At 40.0% G+C, this 25,251-nt stretch overlaps 2 protein-coding genes and 1 long non-coding RNA gene across 5 annotated transcripts; 2 read left to right on the top strand and 1 right to left on the bottom strand.

The window, feature by feature from the left end:
- Window positions 1–14,639: 14,639 nt before the first annotated feature.
- LOC144026361 (homeodomain-interacting protein kinase 1-like) lies at window positions 14,640–25,251 on the top strand. Of its 2 annotated transcripts, none has more exons than XM_077533005.1 (8): window positions 14,640–14,778; window positions 21,647–21,786; window positions 22,061–22,240; window positions 22,348–22,529; window positions 22,595–22,718; window positions 23,464–23,574; window positions 23,709–23,783; window positions 23,869–25,251. In XM_077533005.1, exons 2-8 carry the CDS (start codon window positions 21,712–21,714, stop codon window positions 24,241–24,243), a joined length of 1,122 nt encoding a protein of 373 aa, XP_077389131.1. In that variant the 5' UTR covers window positions 14,640–14,778; window positions 21,647–21,711; the 3' UTR covers window positions 24,244–25,251. The 2 variants fall into 2 exon arrangements, with proteins under 2 accessions (XP_077389131.1, XP_077389130.1); XM_077533004.1 differs by lacking the exon at window positions 14,640–14,778 and adding an exon at window positions 21,318–21,509.
- Window positions 19,015–21,084, top strand: LOC144025912 (dynein regulatory complex protein 1-like). The gene has a single exon (XM_077532311.1). It carries the CDS (start codon window positions 19,044–19,046, stop codon window positions 20,823–20,825), a length of 1,782 nt encoding a protein of 593 aa, XP_077388437.1. The 5' UTR covers window positions 19,015–19,043; the 3' UTR covers window positions 20,826–21,084.
- Window positions 21,348–24,700, bottom strand: LOC144026362 (uncharacterized). Of its 2 annotated transcripts, XR_013285117.1 has the most exons (3): window positions 24,527–24,700; window positions 23,998–24,182; window positions 21,348–22,486 (listed from the first exon to the last, which is right to left on the bottom strand). It is a non-coding gene; the product is annotated as an uncharacterized LOC144026362 (long non-coding RNA). The 2 variants fall into 2 exon arrangements; XR_013285116.1 differs by having other exon boundaries at window positions 21,348–24,182.

Consider the following 25,251-nt stretch of genomic DNA (forward strand, 5'->3'; position numbering starts at 1 on the left):
TGCGGAACATATTGCACAAAAGCAACGTTGTGACTGCCAATGGGAAAAAGTTACCCTGGCAATTAATAGCCTGTTAACTGGAATGGTGGTGGTCCCTGAGCACAAACTATCAAAAAATTTTGTTTGTTTTTTTCACTCCCCTAAAATGGGTTAGTGAAGTGTTTGCATTTTTATGTATTTTGTAAACATTTATCTCACTAATAGTTTGAATGTTAATCAAATAAAATCTGTACATGTAAAATGAGAATAAATTATTTAATAGTGAATAGGTTTATTCATCTATATAGAAACATAATAATGAAAAATGTAATAGACTACACAATAGTGTACAGTATCTCACAAAAATGAGTACACCCCTCACATTTCTAAAAGTATTTACAAGTACCGTATTTTCCGCACTATAAGGCGCACCTTCAATGAATGACATATTTTCAAACTATTTCCATATAAAGTCGCGAAAGTAGAGGCTGGGGTTACGTTATGCATCCATTAGATGGTGCTGCGCTAAAGGGAACGTCAACAAAACAGTCAGATAGGTCAGTCAAACTTTATTAATCGATTACAAAGCAGCTTTCTGACAACTCCATTCACTCCCAAAATGAATAAACAGCTGTTTTATTATTTTCTCTGAGCTAAAGTATTAGCATTAGCTAGCGATCCAAGATGGCGGCATCTTCCGCGCATGCGCGTCACCGATCGTGCAGGGTCACCGATAGCGTCTTGACAGCGAGACCTGTTGCGGCTCAATATTCAGCTTTTGAAAATATTGAAGGCTTTTAGGTGCACCTTATAGTGCGGAAAATACGTTAATCCTTTTGTCCGCCCATTAGTATCATTTCTGACTACATGTGACAGAAAACGTGTCTCGTCCACACGCCGCTTGTGGGCTCATTATCGCATCGGTCACGAGAGACGTCGTGTCTGGGCAGCCCCTGAAACACGTCAGGGGAAAAAGTTTTCACCATGAGACCGAGCGCGCTGCCTTTAATCAAGAAGATTAAAGAGTATCAGCGCATAAAGTGTGGAGGACGTGTCTTATGTTGAGGTTTGAAATCAACCATTCGCTACCCAATAAGATGTCACATCACCCACCGATGACCGTCTATGGCGCAGGCGTGAAGAAGCGTCTCTCACAAAAGGTGGGCAAAGAAAACGCATGAAATAAAAAGATCTAACGAGACAGAAAAGCACACGGGGGAAATCTACAACTAAAGACAGACAAAATCAGCAATTATTAAAGTCCAAAAAAAAAATAATAATTGTGAGATCCTGCAGAAATGTTACATTATCTCAGAAAACTTTTGATCCCTTAGAGGTTTTGCACAAATTCATCAAACTTAAGAGACTACATATATATATAAAAAAAAAAAAAAAAATGTTTCAACCATGCATACAAATATCAAAGAAAATCATGTTTAATATTGTGAGAAAGACATTTTAAGTGGTGTCTCCAATACATTTTCTCTGGGCTGGTCTATGCATATATATTAGGGGTGTTCATTCTTCCAATAAAAGATGATTGTGATGAACAGTCTGGTTTGATTCGGTGGAATTACGATTCAGTTTGGTACGGCTGAGATCAAGAGTATTTGATGCATTCTTGTCATTTGATTTTACAATATGAATGAAGTTCTCATTATTAGGTTGCTGTAAATGTGGAAAAGAATCAATAGTGACAACCTTACACAAAAACATTCAGGCTTCTGCTCGAAAGTAAAAAAAAAAAAAAAAAATGTCAGGAAAAATACTACTAAAAATGACATTTACTGCGATGACTCCCCTTTTGCATGAATTGGAATGTTGATTAACATCCTCTTAGGCTTATTGCTTTATACTTGGACTTTTTGTATGGTAAACAAACAAAGAGAAATAAATTACATTACATTTAAAAAAAAAAATTGTGTTGGATATGTAAGTCTAACATCATATTTTCTATTGTGGAAATTCTTAACTCATTCACTTGCCGCCATTTTCACATTTCGCAATCCCGTTCACTCCCGACTGTTTTACTGGATTTTGACTGATTTTGCCAGGCCCACAGAATATTGTGTTCTATTGCTATAAGAGCATGGAACCTATCAAACGAAAGATTAAAGTCTCTTCTTTCATCAGGAAAAAAAATTTTGTTTCTATCTGTTTCCGTTTTGCAGCAATTAGCATTAGAAGAGAGATAAGTTTCATCAGTTTTCACAAATCTATTTAAAATTGTAAGTAATCGAGCTTTTTTTCTACATGGCCCTGGTTGATCTCTTTTGCTCTGCTGCCACCTGCTGGCCGTTTGTGTAATAACTACCATTTCTGCAACTGTTCTTTTCAGTTGAGAGGCTGCATCAAAGCCTTCTGTATGCTCTAGCATAAAACAACAACAACGTATAAATACGTCTTTGGGACACTTAGAACATTTAAAAAAACGTATTTATACGTTATTGGGAGTAAATGAGTTAATATATATGAAAATGTTGGGTTATGAAATGTCTACTTCAGACTAGTCATTAGAGCTAATGGTATAATAATAATAATAATAATAATAATAATAATAATAATAATAATAATAATAATGACTGATCTTTGCTTTTTCCAGTGCATTTCTTCAGATCTTAAAAAAAAAGCACATGCGCGTGTTTGTGTGTGTGCGCGTATGTCCTGAGTGACCTCTGTGCAGGACATCCTCCAGCATCACAACATAATTAGACAGAGCCCCGACCATCTGCAATCCATCGATCACTGACGACACACACACACACACACACGCATGCAGGCACCACACACACCTCGTCACCTACCGTATGACGAGTGAGAGATGTCGCAGTCCACGAGGACAGAACGGACCACCCAGGTTCATCCTAGCCATGTGCTGCTACGCCCACATTCAAATTCCGCAGAGTTCATCTGTCTAGAGAGGTTATCATGCTGACTTGAGTCAAATGCCAAGGCTATAAACCCAAAACAAACACAATATTAACAACCTAAGCATATTTATGATTTTGTAGGTCAATGAGCAGGACAAGGGAAAACACATTCAGGATTTTAATTCCTTATTTATTTATTGTGGGAATGCTGCAGCATTCCCACATATGTTGTTGTGATTTTTATCCTCCACACTAATTTATTTTTTTTTGCTATGTAACAACTCCCACATAATACTTCTGATTTACACTGTTCAAATTTCAACTTGCTTCAAAAATGCACAGTTCCTGGGGTGTATGTCGTCTGATTCCACATTACTTCCAGTATTCGCACAATTTAACGTTAAATGTCAACTTTTCCCCATTCATTTTCAATGGGATAGACATTGAACTAAGTGTCACTTTCCACGCCCACTTCCATACATATAACTTATCATCATTACCAGGTGTTTGATACTGCTTCACAAGCATTCCACATGCATTCAAATCTTAGCATTCAGCTTTCAGCATTCCCATACAATTTCTCTAGAAATTGCACGTAGTCTTATTACATAATTACTTAGTGAATCTAACACCTTAAAATCTTAAATTAAATCTGTTTTGAGGGGCTATTTCAAAATCTATTGTTGTGGTGTATACATTAAAAGAAAACCATTAAAGATTCTTGTCATTGTCCAGTTCAACTTGTTCAAAATGTCATCCAGTCCTTTGCAAATACAGTGCAAATCAGAGTAGTGTTACTTACTATAGTTTTTCATGTCTTAAAGGCAGACTGTACATCCTTGAATGACATTTGACATGCCTCATTATTCTGCGCTGTCAAAAAGAGTTTGCAAGTGGCGGTAAATCAAAATGTAGTTAAGAACTAGAGACAGGGCAATCACATCCAAATGTCATTGTGATTGGCCCTAAGCAAAGAGATCCTTTCTGAATATCGCAAATGCCAGAAGGTAGCAGGTTCCTTTGTGGATTCAGAAAGGATGATGATGAAAGGAATGCTGAATGGACTGGATTTTACGTGTATGAAACCTGAGAAAAAAAGTCAGCCTAAAAGCATTTTTAAGAGAACGTACAAATAATATGAATTCAATGTTTACTTTGGTGAAGCCATAATGGAAAGGCCTTGTACAAATTACAAATATTTCTGAATTTTGCTAGCCATGACAGCTCACTGGTGACGTCCCCTTTTTTTTTTACCCTTTACGCCTGTGACAAAGCAATTGTTTTCACTCTGAAATTGGCGGATTGACTGACAAGCTGTCATTAAGATGGTCGCTCTGTTTTTATTGTTTATCCGAAGCAGTCTCACAGTACACAAAAGCCAAGGATATTTAATAGTGCGTGATGCAAAAAAAACTCACCCAAAACATGCCTCGTAATTTGATCAATTTTGTTGAAATATTACGGAGTTCAACTGTGTTATACTGACAGCTAGCTTAAATAGAAATATAGCGACACAAGTGAGTTGTGAGCTTTACCTTCTTCAGAGCTAGCTAGCGCGCGTTACCAAATGTCCGTATTTTTGTTATTGAAACCACTACAGTGATATAATGTGTCACTACTCATTCATTAGCAACGAAGCTAGTAGGTAGTAGCGGACGAGTCATTTCAGCTAACGTCTTGATGCTCATCCTGATCGCTGTTATTCATATCAGGCAGCGGTTCGCTCGGTAGCTCCAGTGACGTAATGTGTCACTGCTCATTCATGAGTGGCGAAACTACAAAGCAGCGGACGAGGCTAACGTTAGCTGGAAGCTAACGTCTTGATGCTAACCTAATCCCAATCGCTGCTATTCATAATGCGGAAGAGAAGAAAGTGAGGTGCTATGAGGAGATTCAGTATGGGTGAGATTAGTGTTATTTGTGTATTAGATTTGTCTAAAACAGATATGTCAAACATAAGGCCCGCGGGCCGGATCAGGCCCGCAAAGGGGTTTAATCCGGCCCGCGAGATGATTTTGTAAAGTTTAAAAATAAAAATAAAAAATTGTACTGTCGGACTAATTAATCAGCCGGCCACAATCAAATATATGAAATTTGCAATTTCACAAGCAATCCTCGGATGAGCAATGCAACTTGTATGGGGGAATCGTCCTTGATGTCATTATTTTACACACAACTTAAAGTTACGGTTTGTTTTATTATTATTATTATTATTATTATTATTATTATTATTGTATTTAGTATTTTTTTAATCATACACCGACAAATGTGTTAAATATGACACAAATTCAATTGCTGGTAACACAAATAGATGACAAAGATTAGCGTCCTTATAATGTCATGAACTGCGCCATGCAATGCATTCTGGGAACAATATATATGCAAAATGCAATTTAACACGTCCAGAACTCAGTGTTGCCGCTTACCATTTGCATTTGTATTATTTTTTTTAAACAATAGATTACAGTTGAGCTCCGTAATTTAGGGCTGGCCCACAAATAGCGAAAATCTGCGTATAATTGACGGCAATCGTTTTTAAGTTATATACCGTTATTTTACCGATGCGGCCCACTTGGTAATATATTTTCCTCCATGTGGCCCCTGAGCAAAAATGAGTTTGACACCCCTGGTCTAAAATGACTAAACTCCAATGAAAACGGTCTTTCTTGTCTTGTCTTATCTTCTGGTACAGACATGCCTACACGCTAAAAGACACCGAAGTAACTAGTTGGCAGATCCTCGAAAGAAGTTATTGACTTCCAACGATTCTCAACTGACAGCAAGGCTGACACGAAGGGACAATCATGGACACTCACTCCAAACAAGCTCGGCACGCTGTCTAATAACACGTTGTGTCAAAACAAGAGACTTGGAGTAACCTAAGTCCCTAAAATGAACCGAGTTTAACGCCGCTAGAAAATATTCTGTAAATAGAAAGGGGGGGGGGAATGCTTTGAATGAATGAATGAATGAATGGCAGAAAGGAGAGAAATAAAAGAAAGTGACAGTTGTCAAAGTGGTCAAAGAGTCACGACTGATCTACATGCCACGGCGCATCGATGTCCATGTGTGCGTATGTTGTCACCTTACATCTTCATCCTCGATGACAGCGTGCGTTTCCGCCCCGCAGGCTGACGTTTCCGCTGTAACTGAACCTAGAATATGTTTAAGAAAACAGCATGTGCGCACTTTAAATGAGTGTACAAACCTAACATGACAACACTTCAGCAGGTTTTTGTACTGTGGGTTGAGGCCCGAATACCTGGTCCACCAACTTCAAAGAAATATGAGCACTGTGTAATCTTCTTGCTGTGGTATTGCATTGATAAACTCTCAACCACAGCAAACATTCGTACAATATAGACAAGAAAAAATGAAGACAAATAACTGGAGAAAGCGATGGGAAAATCTATGATAAGCACTTAAATTGAATGTGTCCTGACTCCAATGAAGAAAGTAATGTCTTTGCTAATGACTTGATTGTTTTGCCCCGCATGTCCTTATGGAACATCAAAGCATAACAATCATTTCTACACATCATCTCCAAACCTTAAAAATGATTAGTAGACACCGAGTGCTCCACGTTTTTCCAAGCCTTTATGTTTGTGATTCCTGGGGTGCCGTATATTAAAATCACTAAACATAAGCATATTCTTTGTTATGCAGAAAAGTCTTTGAGGCAAGTTGCAAACCACAGGGAAGAAACATTTGTGTTTACCTAATGAAAAGCAGTCAGGCCCCCTGAAGCAAACAATTGAAAACTTGCTTTGCTTACCTTAATGATGGCAAATTCTGTACAAAATTAACAGCCTTATATGGCTAGAAGAAATCATTTATTAATTATTCAGGTACATTTCCAGTATCTACTGAACTAACTAAAGACAAGCAATGTTAGGTCAAGAAGATACATACGGAAACTTATTGTAGGAAATAAATCATTTGAAACAGCGCAAAAATTAGCAAATGTACTCGCTAGTGCCACAACAAAATATGCACAACAAAGAGTGTCATGTTGAGTCAATGCACAGCAGGTGAGAATATTAATCCAAACGTTTCAATTTGCTCAGAATTCATGTAAAAATGTGAACAGGTGACACTTCAACATGGAGTTAATCAAAAAGAAGAAAGAAAAAAAAAGGTAAACAATATAAAGAGTTTTGGTGACTATAAAAGTAAGCTAACAACTGCAGTCTGCAGAAAATATATTTTCAGCAGAAGGGTTAATGCGATAAGGGAAAAGGTTCTCGTATATAGTAGAAATTTTATATTTTTGTTTGTTTCCACACACACATGAAGCGTCACATGCAGTACCATGGCTAAATTTTGTGAGAAGTTAATTTTAAACGCAAATTGGTGCTGCTTTCTTTGCTCATCTTCTTCTTTTTGTACAATGCTTCAAAGTTGTGTGCCACCATCTAGTGGTAAAGAATAGATTTACACCCAGAATAGACACGATTGAGGAGAAAGTAAGAGTTCTGAACTGTACAAAAAAAAAAAAGCGAACTAGAGCGACTGAATAGTACAAAATTGTCTTGTTTTATGACAGAACTTCTGATTTCTACGCAAGGATGTTTCACAAACACTCTCATTAAGTTTGACATGGAGGCAACTTGTAATGGGAGAAAGAAAGCCGCTTTCGCGAGCCAGTCTGTAGGTGTTTTTTTGTTTTTTTTGGCACGTATTGGCACAAGAGATGGGCACAAAATGTCAGGTTGTTGCGTGCAGGGGTTGAGGACCCAAATTCAGGGAAGCAAGGCAGATTTCACTCAAAAAGTAATTTCATACGAACAAAAAAAGACAACTCAAGACAGCAAACCAAAACAACTCGCAATAGGCTATAACATGGACAATGAACCCCCCCAAAAAAAGACTGAACAAAAGCAGAGAACTAAATACAAATGAACTGACTGCTGACTGGACGTACACACGTGGCCGAGGAAACTGATTGGATGACACAATGGACCGGGTTGACAAGCACATGAGGACACAATAAAACCTAACGAGTCAAACAATGACAATCGGGAAACAAGGGAAAACATTATAACTCAAATCTAACCCAAACCAAATGAACAGAAGACAAAAAGACAAACGTTAATCAGTGTACTGTATAATTGGGGTCTGTTTAATTGGACACAAGTCTGTCACTGGCAGGAGGCTACGACTTATTTAGAACATGGATCGCAACACGTTTACGTTCCTTCTGTCATCTCATGGAGGCGCATTTCATTGTTTTTGTCTGTCACTGTACTGCAGTGGTGTCAAACATAAGGCCCGCGGGCCGGCTCAGGCCCGTAAATGGGTTTAATCCGGCCCGCGAGATAGTTTTGTAAAGCTTAAATAAATAAATAAATAAATATAAAAAATTGTAATGTTGGACTAATTAATCAGCCGGCCACAATCAAAACATATAAATTTGTAATTTCACAAGCAGTCCTCAGATGAGCAATGCAACTTGTCGTCCTGGATGTCATTATTTTACACACAACTTGATAAACTACAGTTTGTTTACTTATTATTATTTTTTGTAATCATACACCAACATAAACGTGTTAAATACGACACAAATTAAATTACTGGTAACAGAAATATATATGATGAGGATTAACGTCCTTATAACATCATTAACTGTGCCACACAATGCATTCTGGGAACAATATATATGCAAAACAGGTCGATTTAACACGCCGGAAAAGTGTTGTCGCGTTCCATTTTGCACTTGTGTTGTTTTTCGGAACAATAAGTTGAGCTCCATAATTTAGGGCTGGTCCAACGAAAATATGCGTATAAATGACGGCAATCGTTTTTAAGTTATATACCGTTATTTTCCCGATGCGGCCCACGTGATAATATATTTTCCTCCATGCAGCCCCTGAGCTAACATGAGTTTGACACCCCTGCTGTACTGCATGCCACTTGCCTCGATAGATGAACAAATATATTCCTTTTTTTCCCAGACAAATTATGCAAATTATGTTGGACCGTTTCCCGCGGCACTTCTAATGATCTCTCAGCAGACAAGGTTGGAAATCATTGGATTAAGTGAATTAGTTGTTGGCATCAAATGAATATTAACGCTCATTGAGTGGCAGTCGACACATATGACTCAGGAGACTCTGCCAGGACACTAAATGTGCTCCAAAGCTGCTTTTTTGTTTTTTTTTAAATCATAGAAAGTCGTGACAAAAGTGAGAGACTCCATCAGAACGAGATATGCTGGGAGGAAACGTTACTGGCGTCTGTGGAAACTGTGGGCCAGAACGTCGTGCGTCATTGAGCCTTCTGGACTCGGCAGTCCCAAACCCTGCGGCCTTTCGCCAATGATGGACCGCAAGAAAACTTGGAAAAACTTGAATAGGGTGGGGGAAATTTTCAAAATCTCATTTCTTGTCAAGAGGGCTGTTTCTTGTGGCTACCAGCAACATAATGTGAGCATAGCATAACCAGTTAAACAAAAGTAGTTTACGTGATTATGTTTCTGTAATTACCATACAGCAATTTTTGCTATCAACAACTAAAGCAGATTTATTAATGGCCACAAGCAGTTCTTGCAGCAGTTCTTGCAGCAGTACGTCAGCATTCGAAGACAAGCTGCTCTCATCCTAACAAGTTCAGTAGGTTCACGATAATTAATGTTCTTCTAACACATCCTAAAGGTCACAAGATTCGAGTCTTGGGTAATTGTAAATGTTCCCGTGCCTACCGCAATGTCCCTAACCGCAAATCCTGCAAGCCATTGGAAAAGCAAAAAGCTATTAACTATACCATTATTACGGACGGACAGAACAAACTCTCCGGGGAAGCCAGAATTAAAGTGAATGAAATGAAAGGTTCCTTCAATCGGATGAGCAAGAAACAAGTGTTGCCGTTTTCTAGCTTGTCAATTCCTTCACAAATTGTAAATAGCAACATGTATGTTTCTATCTGTTTCCGTTTTGCAGCGATTAGCATTCGAAGAGAGCTAAGTTTCATCAGTTTTCACAAATCTATTTAAACTTGTGAGTAATTGAACTTTTTTTCTCCATGGCCCTGGTTGATCTCCTTTGCTCTGCTGCCACCTGCTGGCCGTTTGTGTAATAACTACCATTTCTGCAAACGTTCTTTGCAGTTGAGAGGCTGCATCAAAGCCTTGTGTATGCTCTAGCATTAAAAAAAAAAAAAAAAAAAAAAAAAAAAAAAAACGTATAAATACGACTTTGGGACACTTAAAACATTTTTATTTATTTATTTTTAAACGTATTTATATATTATTGGGAGCAAATGAGTTAAAAACCCAAACTGCCATATTTTGGAGTCGGACAAGCCGCATACCACAAGACTTTCTTGAGCATTGCATTTTACTGAGAGGATTGGTCTCATCTTTGCAGTGTTATGAAAGTGGAAATAGGCCAATACGCACCAGAAATTTCAACTCTCAGGGCATATCACCCATATGAGTGTCATGACTTGTCCTGACTGAAAGCAGATCAAATTTACGACTAGTCTATAAGCCGCAACCTCGTGTGTCACAATACATCTTATTTTCTAAACATACCCTCGCCCGCTGTTTCTGTCCTCCACCTTATTGAAGTCATTTACTATCCCGACATCTCATCTTGAGGGTACACCAAACGCCGGCAGTTGGATAGTAAAATACCGTGATGAGGCTATTGCTTGTGTATTTTCTAAATTTGGTTTGATACAGTGGGGCGGCACAGCGCACGAGTGGTTAGCACGTCCGCCTCCCGGTTCTGAGGACTCGGGTTCGAGTCCAGGCTCCGGCTTTCCTGGGTGGAATTTGCATGTTCTCCCCGTGCCCGCGTGGGTCTTCTCCGGGTACTCCGGTCTCCTCCCACATTCCAAAGACATGCATGGCAGGTTCATTGGGCGCTCGAGTTGTCCGTAGGTGTGCTTGTGAGTGTGGATGGTTGTTCGTCTCTATGTGCCCTGCGATTGGCTGGCAACCAGTCCAAGGTGTCCCCCGCCTACTGCCCAGAGTCGGCTGAGATAGGCACCAGCACCCCCCGCTACCCTTGTGAGGAATAAGCGGTCAAGAAAATGGATGGATGGATGGATGGATTTGATACAGTATACTACAAATTAAACCATGTAGGCTACGGACTCTCATTGGGTGATTTATCGTCATCCAATTTTTCATGTCATACTGGTAGATGAAAAGAAATGAGACATTACTGTAACTTTAAGTACCATATTTTTCGGATTATAAGTCGCAGTTTTTTTTTCATAGTTTGGCCGGGGGTGCGATTTATACTCTGGTGCGACTTGTGTGTGAAATTAACACATTATTATATCATTTCACATGTTATTTTCACACTAAACCGCAAGAGGGCGCTCTAGGCCTGTGTTGATAAGTTCAACATTGCCGGTAGAAGAGGACGTCTACCTCCCGTGTTGGGGGAGTTGTTTAAAAGTGACACCGAGGATGAAGATTTCATTGGATTTAGCGATTTGGAGTGAAACTGATAGTTTGGTGAACTTGTTAGCATGTTCTTTATGCTAGAGTTATATGAATAACTTGTAGTGATGGGAACATAATTCACCCACGGAACGTTCCGGGTGGGAAGGTTTTGTTATGTGGAAAAGGGGAGTTAGCCTGTTAGCTTCTAGCTTGAGTGGGGAGTTGCTGTTAAGACCTCAGAAGCTGATGTCAATAAAACGCCAGCCTTTGGCTCCGCCCTTCAACACTCCGCCTCCGACTCCCGTCACGGCTCGCTACAAACTCTTAATATGTTACGTCGTTACTGACATTAGCAGGCATGTCAGTCACGTAACGTTAGCATACCGTACGCTTATTCAGCCTGTTGTTCTCTCTTTTATTTTGATTTGAAATTGCCTTTCAAGATGACATGTATGTTTTTGGTGTTGGATTTTACCAAATAAATTTCCCCCAAAAATGCGACTTATACTCCAGTGCGACTTATATCTGTTTTTTCCTTCTTAATTTTGCATTTTTTGGCTGGTTCGATTAATCCGAAAAATACGGTAATAACGATCCGTGTGATGCTAAACATGTCGTCGCTCAAAATGGTCTCTCATTCTCATTCAAAGTAGAAACACTCTCAAGGACAGTCTTGTAAAACCAAGCAGACGAAGACTGAAAAATTGTGCTTGTTAGCCACATGCTTGTGCATCAACTTGACCTTTGGACCTTTTGGACCAATTAGCGTCACATCACTTCTGAAACAAAAGGTGTCCCTGAGCACTGACTCACACATTGAGCAAGGTAAAAAGACATGGCAACTTCCATTCTCATCTTGGCGGGCCATCTGTTGCGTGGCCCCTGTCAACGAAATGTCGCCTGATGACATCATAATCCTGTCAACCTTTCCCCTCATCACGCACGCACACAGAAAGTGTTCGCACTTACCATGATTCAACTTCTGCCTTGTCCTTGTTTTACCTCTACAGCCACATTAGCTTTTCTTACCTCCATGTATCTTTACCGCACCTTTCCAGTAAAAGAACCACAGTATTGGTTTCATCTCAATGTGCCATTTCATGCAGTTTTATTTATTATCCTTGACTGGCATTAAATATTTAATCATGCTCAGCCAACGGAGGGTGCGCCATGTAGCTCGATTTGGGTTTGCTGAACATCGGCGGCATAAGTGGTACAAGATGTGATTTATAATCTTGAAGTAAACATCGGTCAACACAGAGCAAACATCCAATACTGTTGGTGTTCTTCCTTTTGAGCCCTTCAGCCACTACACTTAGAACGAATCGATATGTGCAACAGATGAGATCTCCTCTCCTTAACATGACAATATTTTACTATATAGCAGTATCCACAACCATTTCCAATCTAGAAATGTACAACATCCAGACACTCGGATTTGTGAAGCAGGCGGCAAGCTGTCCAGTGTGTTCATGTCAGTGTCAGGAAAGCTTGCCGACAGAGACGAGGGTCAAACTGCTGAGATGAAAACAACCTCTGGTTACTTCTCAAGCACCCGTCACCACCTACTAGAGATGTCTCAACATTTGCCGACTTCCGATCCATTTTTATTGTATTTTTTTCGACTTCAAGTGAAAGGAGAGGAAGGAATCCTACACAGATTGAAAGGATTCTAGCTCTGGCAAGGCCATCTGTATAATTAAATGTAGTGAGGAGAAGGAGGTCGGCGAATGAATTGGTTGGATTTGTAACTTACCGTAATATTTCCTAGAAAATAAATCAAATTTGACCTATTATAGTAAGTCTTATTATTTAGGGCATTACCTACGGCAGGGGTGTCAAACTCATGTTAGCTCAGGGGCTGCATGGAGGAAAATATATTATCACGTGGGCCGCATCGGGAAAATAACGGTATATAACTTAAAAACGATTGCCGTCATTTATACGCATATTTTCGTGGATCAGCCCTAAATTACGGAGCTCAACTTATTGTTCCGAAAAACAACACAAATGCAAAATGGAACGCAGCAACACTTTGCCGGTATACGTTCCGGACGTGTTAAATCGACCTGTTTTGCATATATATTGTTCCCACAATGCATTGCGTGGCACAGTTAATGATGTTATAAGGACATTAATCCTCGTCATATATATTTGTGTTACCAGTAATTTAATTTGTGTCGTATTTAACACGTTTATGTTGGTGTATGATTACAAAAAATAATAATAAGTAAACAAACTGTAGTTTATTAAGTTGTGTGTAAAATAATGACATCCAGGACGACAAGTTGCATTGCTCATCTGAGGACTGCTTGTGAAATTACAAATTTATATGTTTTGATTGTGGCCGGCTGATTAATTAGTCCAACATTACAATTTTTTGTATTTATTTATTTTTTTAAGCTTTACAAAACTATCTCGCGGGCCGGATTAAACCCATTTGCGGGCCTGATCCGGCCCGCGGGCCTTATGTTTGACACCGCTGACCTATGGCGTTCCATTTTATTTTTTTTTTGGTAGTTTTTTTTTTCTTTTACCAAGGCATTCTATTATTTTGAAAACACATTATAATCAGCAGACCTATTGCTGCTGCATTGTTCTAACTCTGCATCTTTTATTTTAGCTATAAAATAATCTTCTTTTACGTTTCAAATGACTTAAATAGTTCAATTGCATTATGGCCATTGGCCATCGGTAGAATTTGGGTCGATTATTGCACACTTTGCCGTTGTAAAAAAAAAAAAGTGGTACAGTAGTCCAGTTGTCTGTCGCTTAAACGTGTAAGATTTTTTATTTTTCAGTGTTTTTATTCACCAAATTTGACAGGACGGCACAGTTCAGCAAAATGCTCAGCGTCTTGCACGGACACATTTGTGGAAATCGTCAGCTTACAAGAGGCTTACTTGGTTGTGTAATTTCACACTTGACGGCTGCAGTCACTCCAGAGACGCAAGCATTTTCTATACAGCAACCATCCATCCATTTTGTAAAGCACTCACCCTGTTAAGGGTCACTGGTGAGCTGGAGTCAATCCCAGATGACTTCAGGCCGATGACACAAACCAAGGGCATTGACACCAGCAATTAAAGGGATACTTCACTTATTTAGTCCATTATAGCAATAAAAGGTTCATATTTTGTCTATAATGAATTTGATACTTTCATTATTTTTCATGTACAATTGGTACCTTTAAAAAACACATTTTGCAACTTACTGTCGACTGAAAATGACATCACAAGGGCCTCAGGTAACCAATCACAGCTCAGCTGTTTTCTAGGTTTGATCATGTGACATTCACAAGCTGAGCTCTGGTTGGTTACCTGAGCCTTTGTGATGTCATTTTCATTCGACAGCAAGTTGCAAAATGTGTTTTGAAAGGTACTAATTGAACATGAAAAATAACTAAAATATAAAATTTATTATAGGCAAAATAAGAATATTTGACTGCCAAAAAAATGGATAAATAAGTAAAGTATCCCTTTAAAAATGTGTGTATATATTCCCTTTGAAAAGAAGCCTGACAGAGAGACAATGGTGAGGGAATTATTTCTACAATATCAGCGTGTACTTTTAACTTTTCATTCATTTGCTATGAAAATTACACTTGTGCGTATGCATATTAAAATTTGTAATTGTGTACCTTAGTTATGCCACAGTATTAATTCTGATTGATTCTGTAAGGAAACACAAATATTCTGAATAAATCTGCTTGTGTGAACAGATTTATTTTGACTGACCAGCAAGCCAGATGCTTTCATGTCATAGTACAAGATCCATTTCTAGTTTATTGGTTATCGTTGGCACTTTTTACCTCACAAAAAAAAAGACAAAACTCCCCCCACTATATATCCTCATCTTTTGGATTTCAACATAAGACAAAATCTGTCTCTGGTGGGTTGTTTTATTTCAAGAGATGGCCCACCGAACTACATTTCGATGTGCTGCGGTTATCATCGCTATATCCAAGTCGTCCGAAATTTCATTTTGACAACCAACACTGACGAGAAACATTAAGAAAATGAAGATAGGACATTAAAAAGCCAGGCTGTGAGACGCATTTATAGAAATGTCACTTTGTAGATTTTTTCCGTTTCGTCTGACTCCTCGGCTAATTAAAGCCATCAAATACACACAAAACGCACACGCACACACACGCCGTGCTACGAGCGCTTGTTGGACGGCTAATTAAAGCATCTGTTTCTACCTGATCTTTGCTCCTTTAATCTTTAATGTTTGCCATTTCCCTGCAGTTCTTTGATTGTCCATCGGGAAGGTGGGAAAAAAAAAAAAATGTCAACCATAAAGGCATCACCTTAAACATCTTCAACATCAATGTATGATTTTACATGATGCTTTTACACACAGAGAAATGTATTGATTGATTGATTGATTTTATTTGATGATAACGAACAACGCAAACTTCCAAACGCTCAGTCAGGGATCACCGAGGATAAAAACACAATAAATTCCAATAATTTCCATTGTGGTCCTCGACACATAGCAGAAAAAAAAAAAAAAAAAAAAAAAAAAAAAAAAGATAAAAGGACAACATCATTTCATCAATAAAGACTAAGAAGATAAAATTTCAAAGGTCAAACTTTCGAATAATTAAAAAATATAATAATAAAACATTAATTTAAGAAATCAAAACATCATGTTTTTCCATATATAAAAAGGATATTAGTAACCGTGCATAATAGAGGTACTTTGTGGCTCATAAAATACACAATAAATTATTTAATAAGAATGAGTAAGTTCATTTGAGTAGTTAAGAGTTGTTTTGTAACCATAATTTGAGACCCATTTTAAAAACATGTAAAGATAATTTTTAATTATTATTTTTTTTGCTGTGTGCAAAGCGCGCATGCTCAGTGCAAACAAAACCCCTACGCCACCGAGCGAATGCTCCCTGCGCACACTCTGCCAATAATGAGAGCGCCACTGCCCCCTAATGCAGTGGAGGTGCAATTGCACTTTATTCTAGGACAGTAAAAAAATAAAAAATAAAAAATAAAAAAAATAAAAAAGCATGTTTCCCCAAGGTGCCCCCCTTGATGGAGCCTCGCGCCCCCCTAGGGGGGGGGCCCTGGGGGGGGGCCCGCCTCCACTATTTGAGAAGCACTGCTTTAACCAAAGTGTGACCATGCCTGAAACAAAAGTGCTGTATGATGAAATAAAATTGCTGTATGTGCACCTTTATCGTTCCTTTTTTGTAGAAATTGGCTTTGTTGCGGATCCTGCAAGCTGTATCTGTCCTACTATTCACTGTTTTTAAATGTCAGAATGGCTGCTTTGGAAAAAGGTCTTAATAATACAGCTAATGGTGACCCAACACTATTGGACTGTTAATGGAGCCCTTGTCACTTGAGTTCTTCTTTTTTGCAAGTGTGCTCTTCTTTTTGTGTAAGTCTTGTGTAAGCGTATTGATTTGCGTTCTCTCGTCCGTTATTAAGTTAATGTATCACCCGTACGTCTCTTTCCACTTCATCTTTTTATTTCCCTCCTGCTGCAACATCTTGTCTTGCTCTCTTCTATTATATTAGTGACCTCCGAGCTACTTGAAAAGACTATTCTCATAAAGTTTCACCGGAGCCACATGGATGGATGAACTTAATTTACCACAGGGGAAATTATTGAAAAATAATTGAATTTATGGAACAGTCGCTCTGCATTAGAGTTGTGCTTGCTAAACAGTATAATCCCTAAGAAGGTGCCGTGTTGAATGACATGTTCATTAAGAAAATGGCCAGGGGAGCTTTAAGTGCAGACAGAATAGAGAATAGAACATCATTTTTTTTTAAATTCATTACTACTTCCCACATTGTAACGGAACATGCAGCGATCGGCTGAAAATAGCAAAATTTGCCACATGTGAACTCAACTCTTTCCCATAACGAGGCTCAGACTGGGCCTCTTAAGTAATGTGCATGCATGGAAACAAGGTTACCACCACAAATTACAAAAAAAACAAAAACAAAACAGAAAAAACACGACGGACCTCACCGCTTCAACCCTGAAATGAAAATGTGTTTTTAAGGGCCACTGTCAGTCATTGCCTTCCTTTGACTTAAACCTACTTTGAGTAGCCCCTGCTAGGCTCATATTAGCAATGGAGCCATTTTACAGTATTGGGGGAACTTGCTCTACCTCAGTGCTTCTCAAAGAGTGGGGCGGGAGGCTCCATCAAGGGGGGGCGCGTTTGACCTCGGGGAACATACTTTTTTATTTTTGTTTATTTTTATTTTTTTACTGTCCTAGAATAAAGTGCAATTGCACCTCCACTACATTAGGGGGCAGTGGCGCTCTCATTATTGGCATAGCGTGCACAGGGAGCATTCACTCTGTGGTGTAGGGGTTTTGTTTGCACTGAGCACGCGCGCTTTGCACACAGCAAAAAATAAAAATAAAATCACCACAAATTATTTTATATTTTTGTTTTGCAGGTTGAAGTATTTTTTTTTTTTTTTTTAATAATGTGCTCTTGAGTTAATATTGGTGATCTGTTTGAATTCTTTATTATTTATTGATTTTATGTAATTGTATTTTTCCGTATCATTATGGTTTGACATGGTCAGTCAAAAAATGTTTATAGTTTAATTAAGGATTTAATTTTATTTTTGAATTTCAGATGCACTTTAAATCTTTTCTGTTGCAGTTAATAAAGCTATTCTTTGTTGTAAGTTGGTTCACATTTCTTTCTTCTTATACGTTAATACGGATACATTGTTATGGAGAAGTGTGCTTATAACAATTTTATAGACAAATGATACTATTTATAGTCGCGTGGGGGTGTGGGCGTGAGATGTTTTCTTCTTACTAGGGGGGGCATGTGCTCTACCTCAATATGCTATAGTTCATCTTTGTGATTCTCTACTGTCACCCAGTGGTTGAACTGTTGTAGTACACAATTATTTTCATGGGCTTGCTTTAACATGAACATCGTTGTTTAAAAATAAAGATGGATCGTCTGTTGACAGTTTAGTGTCTGTTATTGAAAATGCATTCTATAATTAGAGCTTCTGCTATTTTACTTTGAGTCCTAATTTTCCAACAGCTCTCATTTAGGGATTATGTGTGCGTGTTTGTCAAAAGTAAGCTTTTGTGATATCTTACACATTTTCGGAATACAGTATGTTGTTAAAATAGGTTGAAATTTATTACTGTATCTTGAATGTGGGTTCTGATGATAAGTGCAACTCAGGAAGGCTTTACCTTGATATCAAATGACATATGAGACCAGTGAACATTGAAAATGCATATCATATATATATATATATATATATATATATATATATATATATATATATATATATATATATATATATATATATATATATATATATATATATATATATATATATATATATATATATATATATATATATATATATATATATATATATATATATATATATATATATATATATATATACACAGCACACCTAGGGACAATATAGAGTGCCCAATTAACCTGCCACACGTCTTTGTAATGTGGGAGGAGACCGGAGTACCCGGAGAAGACCCACACGGCCACGGGGAGAACATGCAAACTCCACCCAGGAAGGCCGGAGACGGGACTCGAATTGCGAATGTCACATGGCCAAACCCGGAAACAGGTTCATCGTGATGTTCACAATGAAGATGTGATGACATCATCCAACCAGAGACTGTGATGTAATTGCACATCACCCAATCATAGAGTCATGATGCATTTTGACTTGAGTTGGTGTTCAAACAGAATGGAAGTTGTGCATTGTTCCACTCGTAAGAATAACAACTCGACCACAAGTTTGGAAAAGATGCAGAGCCAGGAAAGTACCGCATCCAAGCCGGAGTCCCATGAGGACCCCCAGGCAGTCAAGGCTGAAGAACCCATGACAGCTCAGCGAGTCATCCGCCTGCATCGTGAGCTGCTCTCCTTTTTCACCGACCTGGAGACGGCGGCCGACGCCAAGCAGTCGCTGCGGCAGACCAAGTTGGAGGACGCCCTGCGGCTGCGCACGGAGCGCTTGGATAACTCCAAGGAATTCAGCAAGAAGAAGCTGGAGGAGATCAAGGAGGGCTGGGCTCAAGCCGACACCAAGGCCACGCTGCCGGACCTCCTGGACGCCCTGAACGCTCAGCAGACGCTGTGCTCGGAGATGATGAACCACAAGATGGACCTCATCGCCCGGCTGCAAAAGAACTGGATGGACGGCGACGAGCGCCACTCCATCGACCTGCGCAAACAGACGGAGGCTCTGGACCTGATGATCGAGCGCATGAACAAAGTGAGGCGCATGACCATGGCCAACAAGGAGCTGGCGCACATCCAGAGCCCGCACGACGTCTTCCTGACGCAGAGCCTGCGCGAGTGGGAAGGCTACCAGGCGGAGCTCCGGGCCCGCCGCGACGAATGGCTGACCCAGAGGAAGCTGGCCATGGAGGAGTACGAGAAGGCCATGCCCAAGCTGGAGCTGGCGCAGGAGGAGTGCAACACATCCAAGCGCTCCATCGACGTGAAGCTGATGGAGCTGGAGCGCGAGCAGGAGGAGATTAAGGGCAAGCGCAACGTGCTGGAGGCCCGCAAGCTGAGCTGCGACGAGAAGCCCGAGGTCATCTACCTGCTCCGCAAGCGCGTCAACACGCTCAAGGTGCAGCTGAGCGACATCATGAAGATGCTCCAGATGGAGGAGGAGAACTTCCACCGGCGCGAGCAACATCTGCTGGATGACATCCGCCACAGCATGGCGCAGCACAAGCGCATCCAGAAAAAGATGAAGCACTTCGCCCTGTCCGACACGCAGACCTTCGTGGAGATGTCGCGCATATTGGTCGGCGAGGTGAAGCAGCTGGCCGAGAGCGCGCTGGCAGCGGACTCTCACCTCTGCGCCCACCTCGGCCTGACGTGGGAGCGCCCCGTCGCCGCCATGGAGCGCTGCTACCCCATACAGCCGCGAGACAGGTATGAGATGGCGGCGCAGGTCTATGCCGAGAGCGCGGCCGAGGTGGACGCCGAAACCATGGTGGCGCTGCTGGGGCTGCTGTGCGACGAGCTGGGATTCTTGATGGAGAACAGCGAGCACCTCGGCTTCCTGCACGACGAGCGCCGCACTGCCGAGAAGCTCCTGGGCCTCCTCAATGCGTTTGACTTCTACGACGACGAGATCAACAGGCTGGCGGCGTTCCTCCTCAAGTACGAGGAGCAGCACCGAGCGCGGGCCGACGAAGAGCCGGCGCGCGAGACCGCCGAACTCATCCATCCCAACAACATCCTTCCCGCATTTTTGAGCTTCGTCAGCTACCGCGTGCACTGCATGAAGAGCTCGGAACTGCGCCATTACCTGGAGTGGGACTCTGATGCCGATAAAGCCTTTTGGGAGAGTATGGCCAACATCATCCCGGAGGAGAAGCTCAGAGTCTGGGACGCCGTCGAGATCGCCTTGACACAGTATCTGGCCGTCTTGGAGGAGAACTCGGAAATATTCCAAACGAATCGGACTCTGGAGGAGGAGAACAGGAAGTTGCGCAGGCAACTGACAAGCGACAACGACGGGAGTGCTTTTCTCCTTAAGGACTTCCTGCAAAAAGAAAATTCATAAAATTTCACCAAGTGCTAATTCAAGTGGTCTTGAATCTTCTTGTGGCATCTGGAACCACAGTTGGGGGTATCACATTTTGTGTGATGGTGCACTTTCACATATGGGCACAGAGTAGCACCATTGAGGCCTCTTCTGAAGATACAGGAAGTCGGCCATTTTTGTTGGAATGGCTGTTTCAGGGTCACTTTTTGGCCATTTCCAATCGGCATTAAGGATGTGCTCATTTCAAACGCGGGTCATCGATAGCATTAGCATTTAGCATTAGCCAACACACACGTGTGTGTGTATATATATATATATATATATATATATATATATATATATATATATATATATATATATATATATATATATATATATATATATATATATATATATATATATATATATATATATATATATATATACAATCCACAACATTCAACTCTTAAGTTGATTCCGCCACAAACAAGGCGTCATCCATCTGACATCATGAACATCAGGTTTGATGACATCATCACATAACTTTGAAACCAAAGTCACTTCAAGGTGAGACATCATTATCGACTTCATTTCAAACATGCATGTTTACAAGACATGTGAATTGTTCAGTGAAGAAAGATGGGAACAATAGAAAGTAACATCTGAATTAAAATGATACATTCAACATGACCCAAAAAAAAACGATTAATTTAAAACTTAAAGGTATGCAGTTTGAGATACCTACCATTTTAAAATGATATAATTGTAAGGTCAGAATGACCATCAAATGCATCAGAACATTGTCGTTAACTTGCAACAAGAATATTCTGAACATTCTCCTTTGTTTGTACTCATTGCAGAAATCCTTCCACAAAAGTATAAGACAATCAAAGTTCTGGGAAAAGGTAGCTATGGAGTCGTACTCATGTGTGTGGACCGGGAAACAAAAGCGAGCATGGCTGTCAAGATTGCCAGGCCGGGGAGGAGCATCTGTCGTGAGGTGTGGAACCTCTGCAATCCATTTTATGAAGTTGCCTGTAAACATTCACATCGCGTTTTCAGATCGTTTCCTCACAGACAGTCAAAGAGTACGAGACTTTGGCAAGGAAGTGGTTGGAACTATAATAAATACATTGTCATGCAAATCTGTATAACTTTCACTTTCGGTTATTAGTATGTCCATGTCACGATTCGATTCTGCTGATGATATTTTAGAGGTTTTACCCTTAAAGGGCTGATGTTGCACTGTACAATCATCAAACTTGTGTTTCCAGGCAGCCATACTAAAGTTGCTGATGGACATTAGGCTGGATCGGGTCAACATTGTTAAGTACTATGCTGGCTCCTCCACTAACAACTATCTGGTCTTCGAAATGTTGGACATCAGCCTCTCTCAATATTTTCAGGCAAATGGCCGCATGCATCTCAAGAACATCAGAACCATCGTTCAGCAAGTGAGGATGAACAATAAATTCTATTTTCTAGCGCAGGCGCTGGTATGTGTTTTTTTTTTTTTTTTTTTCATTGCTGCGTTCTATATTCTATACATGGCGCTATCAAGCTAGCCACGGCGTTTGATGCGCTAAAAACTGTGGGGGTGATCCATGGCGATGTCAAACCGGACAATATCATGCTGGTGGATCAAGTAAAGAAGCCGTTCGCAGTGAAGCTGATTGACTTCAGTGTGTCTCTGACTCGACCTGAAACCAAGAAGATCATAATGAGACAGGTTTCTCATTTCAGGTATGTTACTTCATCTAGTTTTCTCTCGTTGTTGAAGCAAAAATTTTTCTTTATTTTCCCAAAAGAGCCCCTGAAATCATCCTGGGACTCCCTTACAGTGAGGCCATCGACATGTGGTCACTGGCTGTTGTAATAGTAAAGATGGTGCTTGGCATTTTCCCCTTCATGGGAAGCACAGACTATGAATTAGTAAGTATGTATATTATACAAAGTGGACTTCCATCTAACGGGCATATAGTTGAGTCTTTCAGCCACCATGTTGTCAGGTGGTGGCTGAAAGCAAACTTGACAACTGCTTGGAAGCATGTCTAAGTATTGGTGCAGGTAGCGTAACGTGCAATTTTGGAAAGGTGCAAAAAGAATCTGGGCTCTCTGAATCAATGCAAAAAAAATCAATTCAATCAATGCATAATTATTATTCACGTTTTAAAACTTATCCCACTGGCAACGGCACAGCTATTGGGCGGTGGTGTCACACACGGACACGTACAATCCGGGTGGTTGGTGGTTACCCAATGCCGAATTCAAATGTGTGATTTTCCTATAGCCAACTTTTTTATCATCCACCCGCCTGTTGAGGTCTGCTTGCAGTTCTTTATAAACGAACTAGTGAAGAGGGGAGGAAAAAATGGTTGGCAGGATTTTCACTTTATTCTCAGAATTTTGACTTTAAAATGAGAATTCTGAATTCTGTTACTAAATCCAAAATAAAGTCAACCAATGTCCACAAATTTGGGGGGAAAGGTATGGCATGGTCGATGAAGGAATGATGATCAAGCACTCCAAATTTTAAGTGTATCATCACGTAAACTAATGGCGTTTAATCAGAATTAGGGTAGCACTTATTTACATACTGTCATTTTACAACCTGGGAGTTTTAGATGACTTTAATGTCTTCTAATGATTTTATTTTTTTTTTTTTTTATCTGTCCAGCTAGAAAGCATGATTGGTGTCCTTGGACTGCCGCCAGACAATGTTCTCAAAGCTGGAAGGGCAACAACGCAGTTTTTCAAGAAGACTGAATTGGGTCAGTGGATTTTCAAGGTAAATCAATTTTATGGCAACGATGATTTCAATCTCCAAACATTCCCTTTTGAATTTGATGAATTTGATTCACGGAATTATGATCATATGTAGCCTGTCTGTAACTTGTCTGAATATTTGTCTCCCTCTTTTAGTCTCGTAAAGAATATTCGTTGGAGCCAGACGCCGCCGTGAGTTTCAAGATTCGCTCTATGGAAGAAATGATCAAGGTTGGTCACGAGAGCGATACCTCACCAAAATTGAATGCTATTTTTAAGAGTTCCGTCACTGTTGAAATGTTTCTAAACTATTCAGATGTTTCCGGAAAGAGACAACGAAGTTGACAGTTTTTTTGAGCTGTTAAAAGCAATGTTCAAGTGGGACGAGAAGGAGAGAATTACGCCCGGCAAAATTCTCAGGCATCCCTTCATCACCGGAAGTTACCTGTACAACGGCTCCCACCTCACCAGGACTTTTCATCGGGCCCTGCAAGCCGTCACCAACCAGACCGCCGTCAAATGCGGCAAACTGGACTGCAGATGCGTCGCTGTTCCTCCACCTCACCCACGTAAAAGGAACAAACGTCGTTCCAAGGCGGGCGGGATGCACTGCATCAAGCGTTTATTCTCCTGGGTGAAGAAAAACATTTTACTGTTACTGTTTGAAGGTGGAACAGCGAAGATCCAGTAGGTCACAAAGTCTTCCTTCCCTTGTTTACATGGACTCGAAACATGCCAATTATTGCAAAAATATCAGATTTTCACCAAAACAACAAAAAAGGGAAACGTATTCTGTCTCCGCTGACATAACAGACCACTTGATTAGCTTTTGAGTGGTCGTGTCAGGGATGGGATTTTTATTTCCACTCAATCTCAATTTGTAAATAGATTAGGACAGTAGTATTGATGAATGTTCTCAAGTTTGTTTCCATGCTAGTATCAAACAAAAACAACGAGATCTAGAAGAGTCGTACCATAGTCGAGGTCTACGCTTCGTCGTACTTACTCGTCTTAGCTTTCGGACGACTTTCGTTTGTCTCTTTATCTCCGTCTTTCTCCGCGTGTCTTCTCATCCCTGTTAAATATTTTTTTCATGGTGTCACTTGAGGGTCTGCTTACACTTGGCGCCGACACTTCATACTCGTCCTCTGTGCTGTGTGCGCATGCTCAGTGCAAACAAAATCCCTACACCACCTAGCGAATGCTCCCTGCGCACGCTGCCAATGAGAGCGCCACTGCCCCCTAATGTAGTGGAGATGCAATTGCACTTCTAAGAGCAACTGCAATTCTAAGACAATAAAAAAAATAAAAATAAAAATAGAAAAGCATGTTCCCCAAGTTCAAACGCGCCCCCTGTGGGGGGTCCGCCCCACTATTTGAGAAGCATATGAGTGTAATGAAATTTGTATATACGTGTGTTACTATTGTGTATTTTTATTTATTTTTTTATACATGTAGGATTATATATTTTCTTTTATTAAAATGTAATTTATTGTAAATAAGTGATAGGATATGAAGAATAAGGGATAGGACTGGATAAGTTTTCAACTTCTTCCTACTCCCTTGAACATATAAATCGATATTTATTGGATGTTTCTTTTATTTTTACTTTTAACTTTCTTTATTTGTTTATGTGTTTATATAATTATATATGTATATATGCATATGTTCAATAAACTTCAAACTTCAAGCACTGCCA

The sequence above is a fragment of the Festucalex cinctus genome, chromosome 9, assembly GCF_051991245.1.
Source record: "Festucalex cinctus isolate MCC-2025b chromosome 9, RoL_Fcin_1.0, whole genome shotgun sequence".
Taxonomy (NCBI): Eukaryota; Metazoa; Chordata; class Actinopteri; order Syngnathiformes; family Syngnathidae; genus Festucalex; species Festucalex cinctus.

What these genes read in the sequence shown, in the direction of transcription:
- LOC144026361 (XM_077533004.1), top strand. Translation starts at nt 21,473, where the DNA reads ATGACCCAAAAAAAAACGATTAATTTAAAACTTAAAG. An exon ending in AGACAGGTTTCTCATTTCAG is followed by an intron (nt 22,530 to 22,594) that starts GTATGTTACTTC and finishes TTTTCCCAAAAG; the next exon opens with AGCCCCTGAAATCATCCTGG. An exon ending in CTATGGAAGAAATGATCAAG is followed by an intron (nt 23,784 to 23,868) that starts GTTGGTCACGAG and finishes TAAACTATTCAG; the next exon opens with ATGTTTCCGGAAAGAGACAA.
- LOC144025912 (XM_077532311.1), top strand. Translation starts at nt 19,044, where the DNA reads ATGCAGAGCCAGGAAAGTACCGCATCCAAGCCGGAGTCCCATGAGGAC.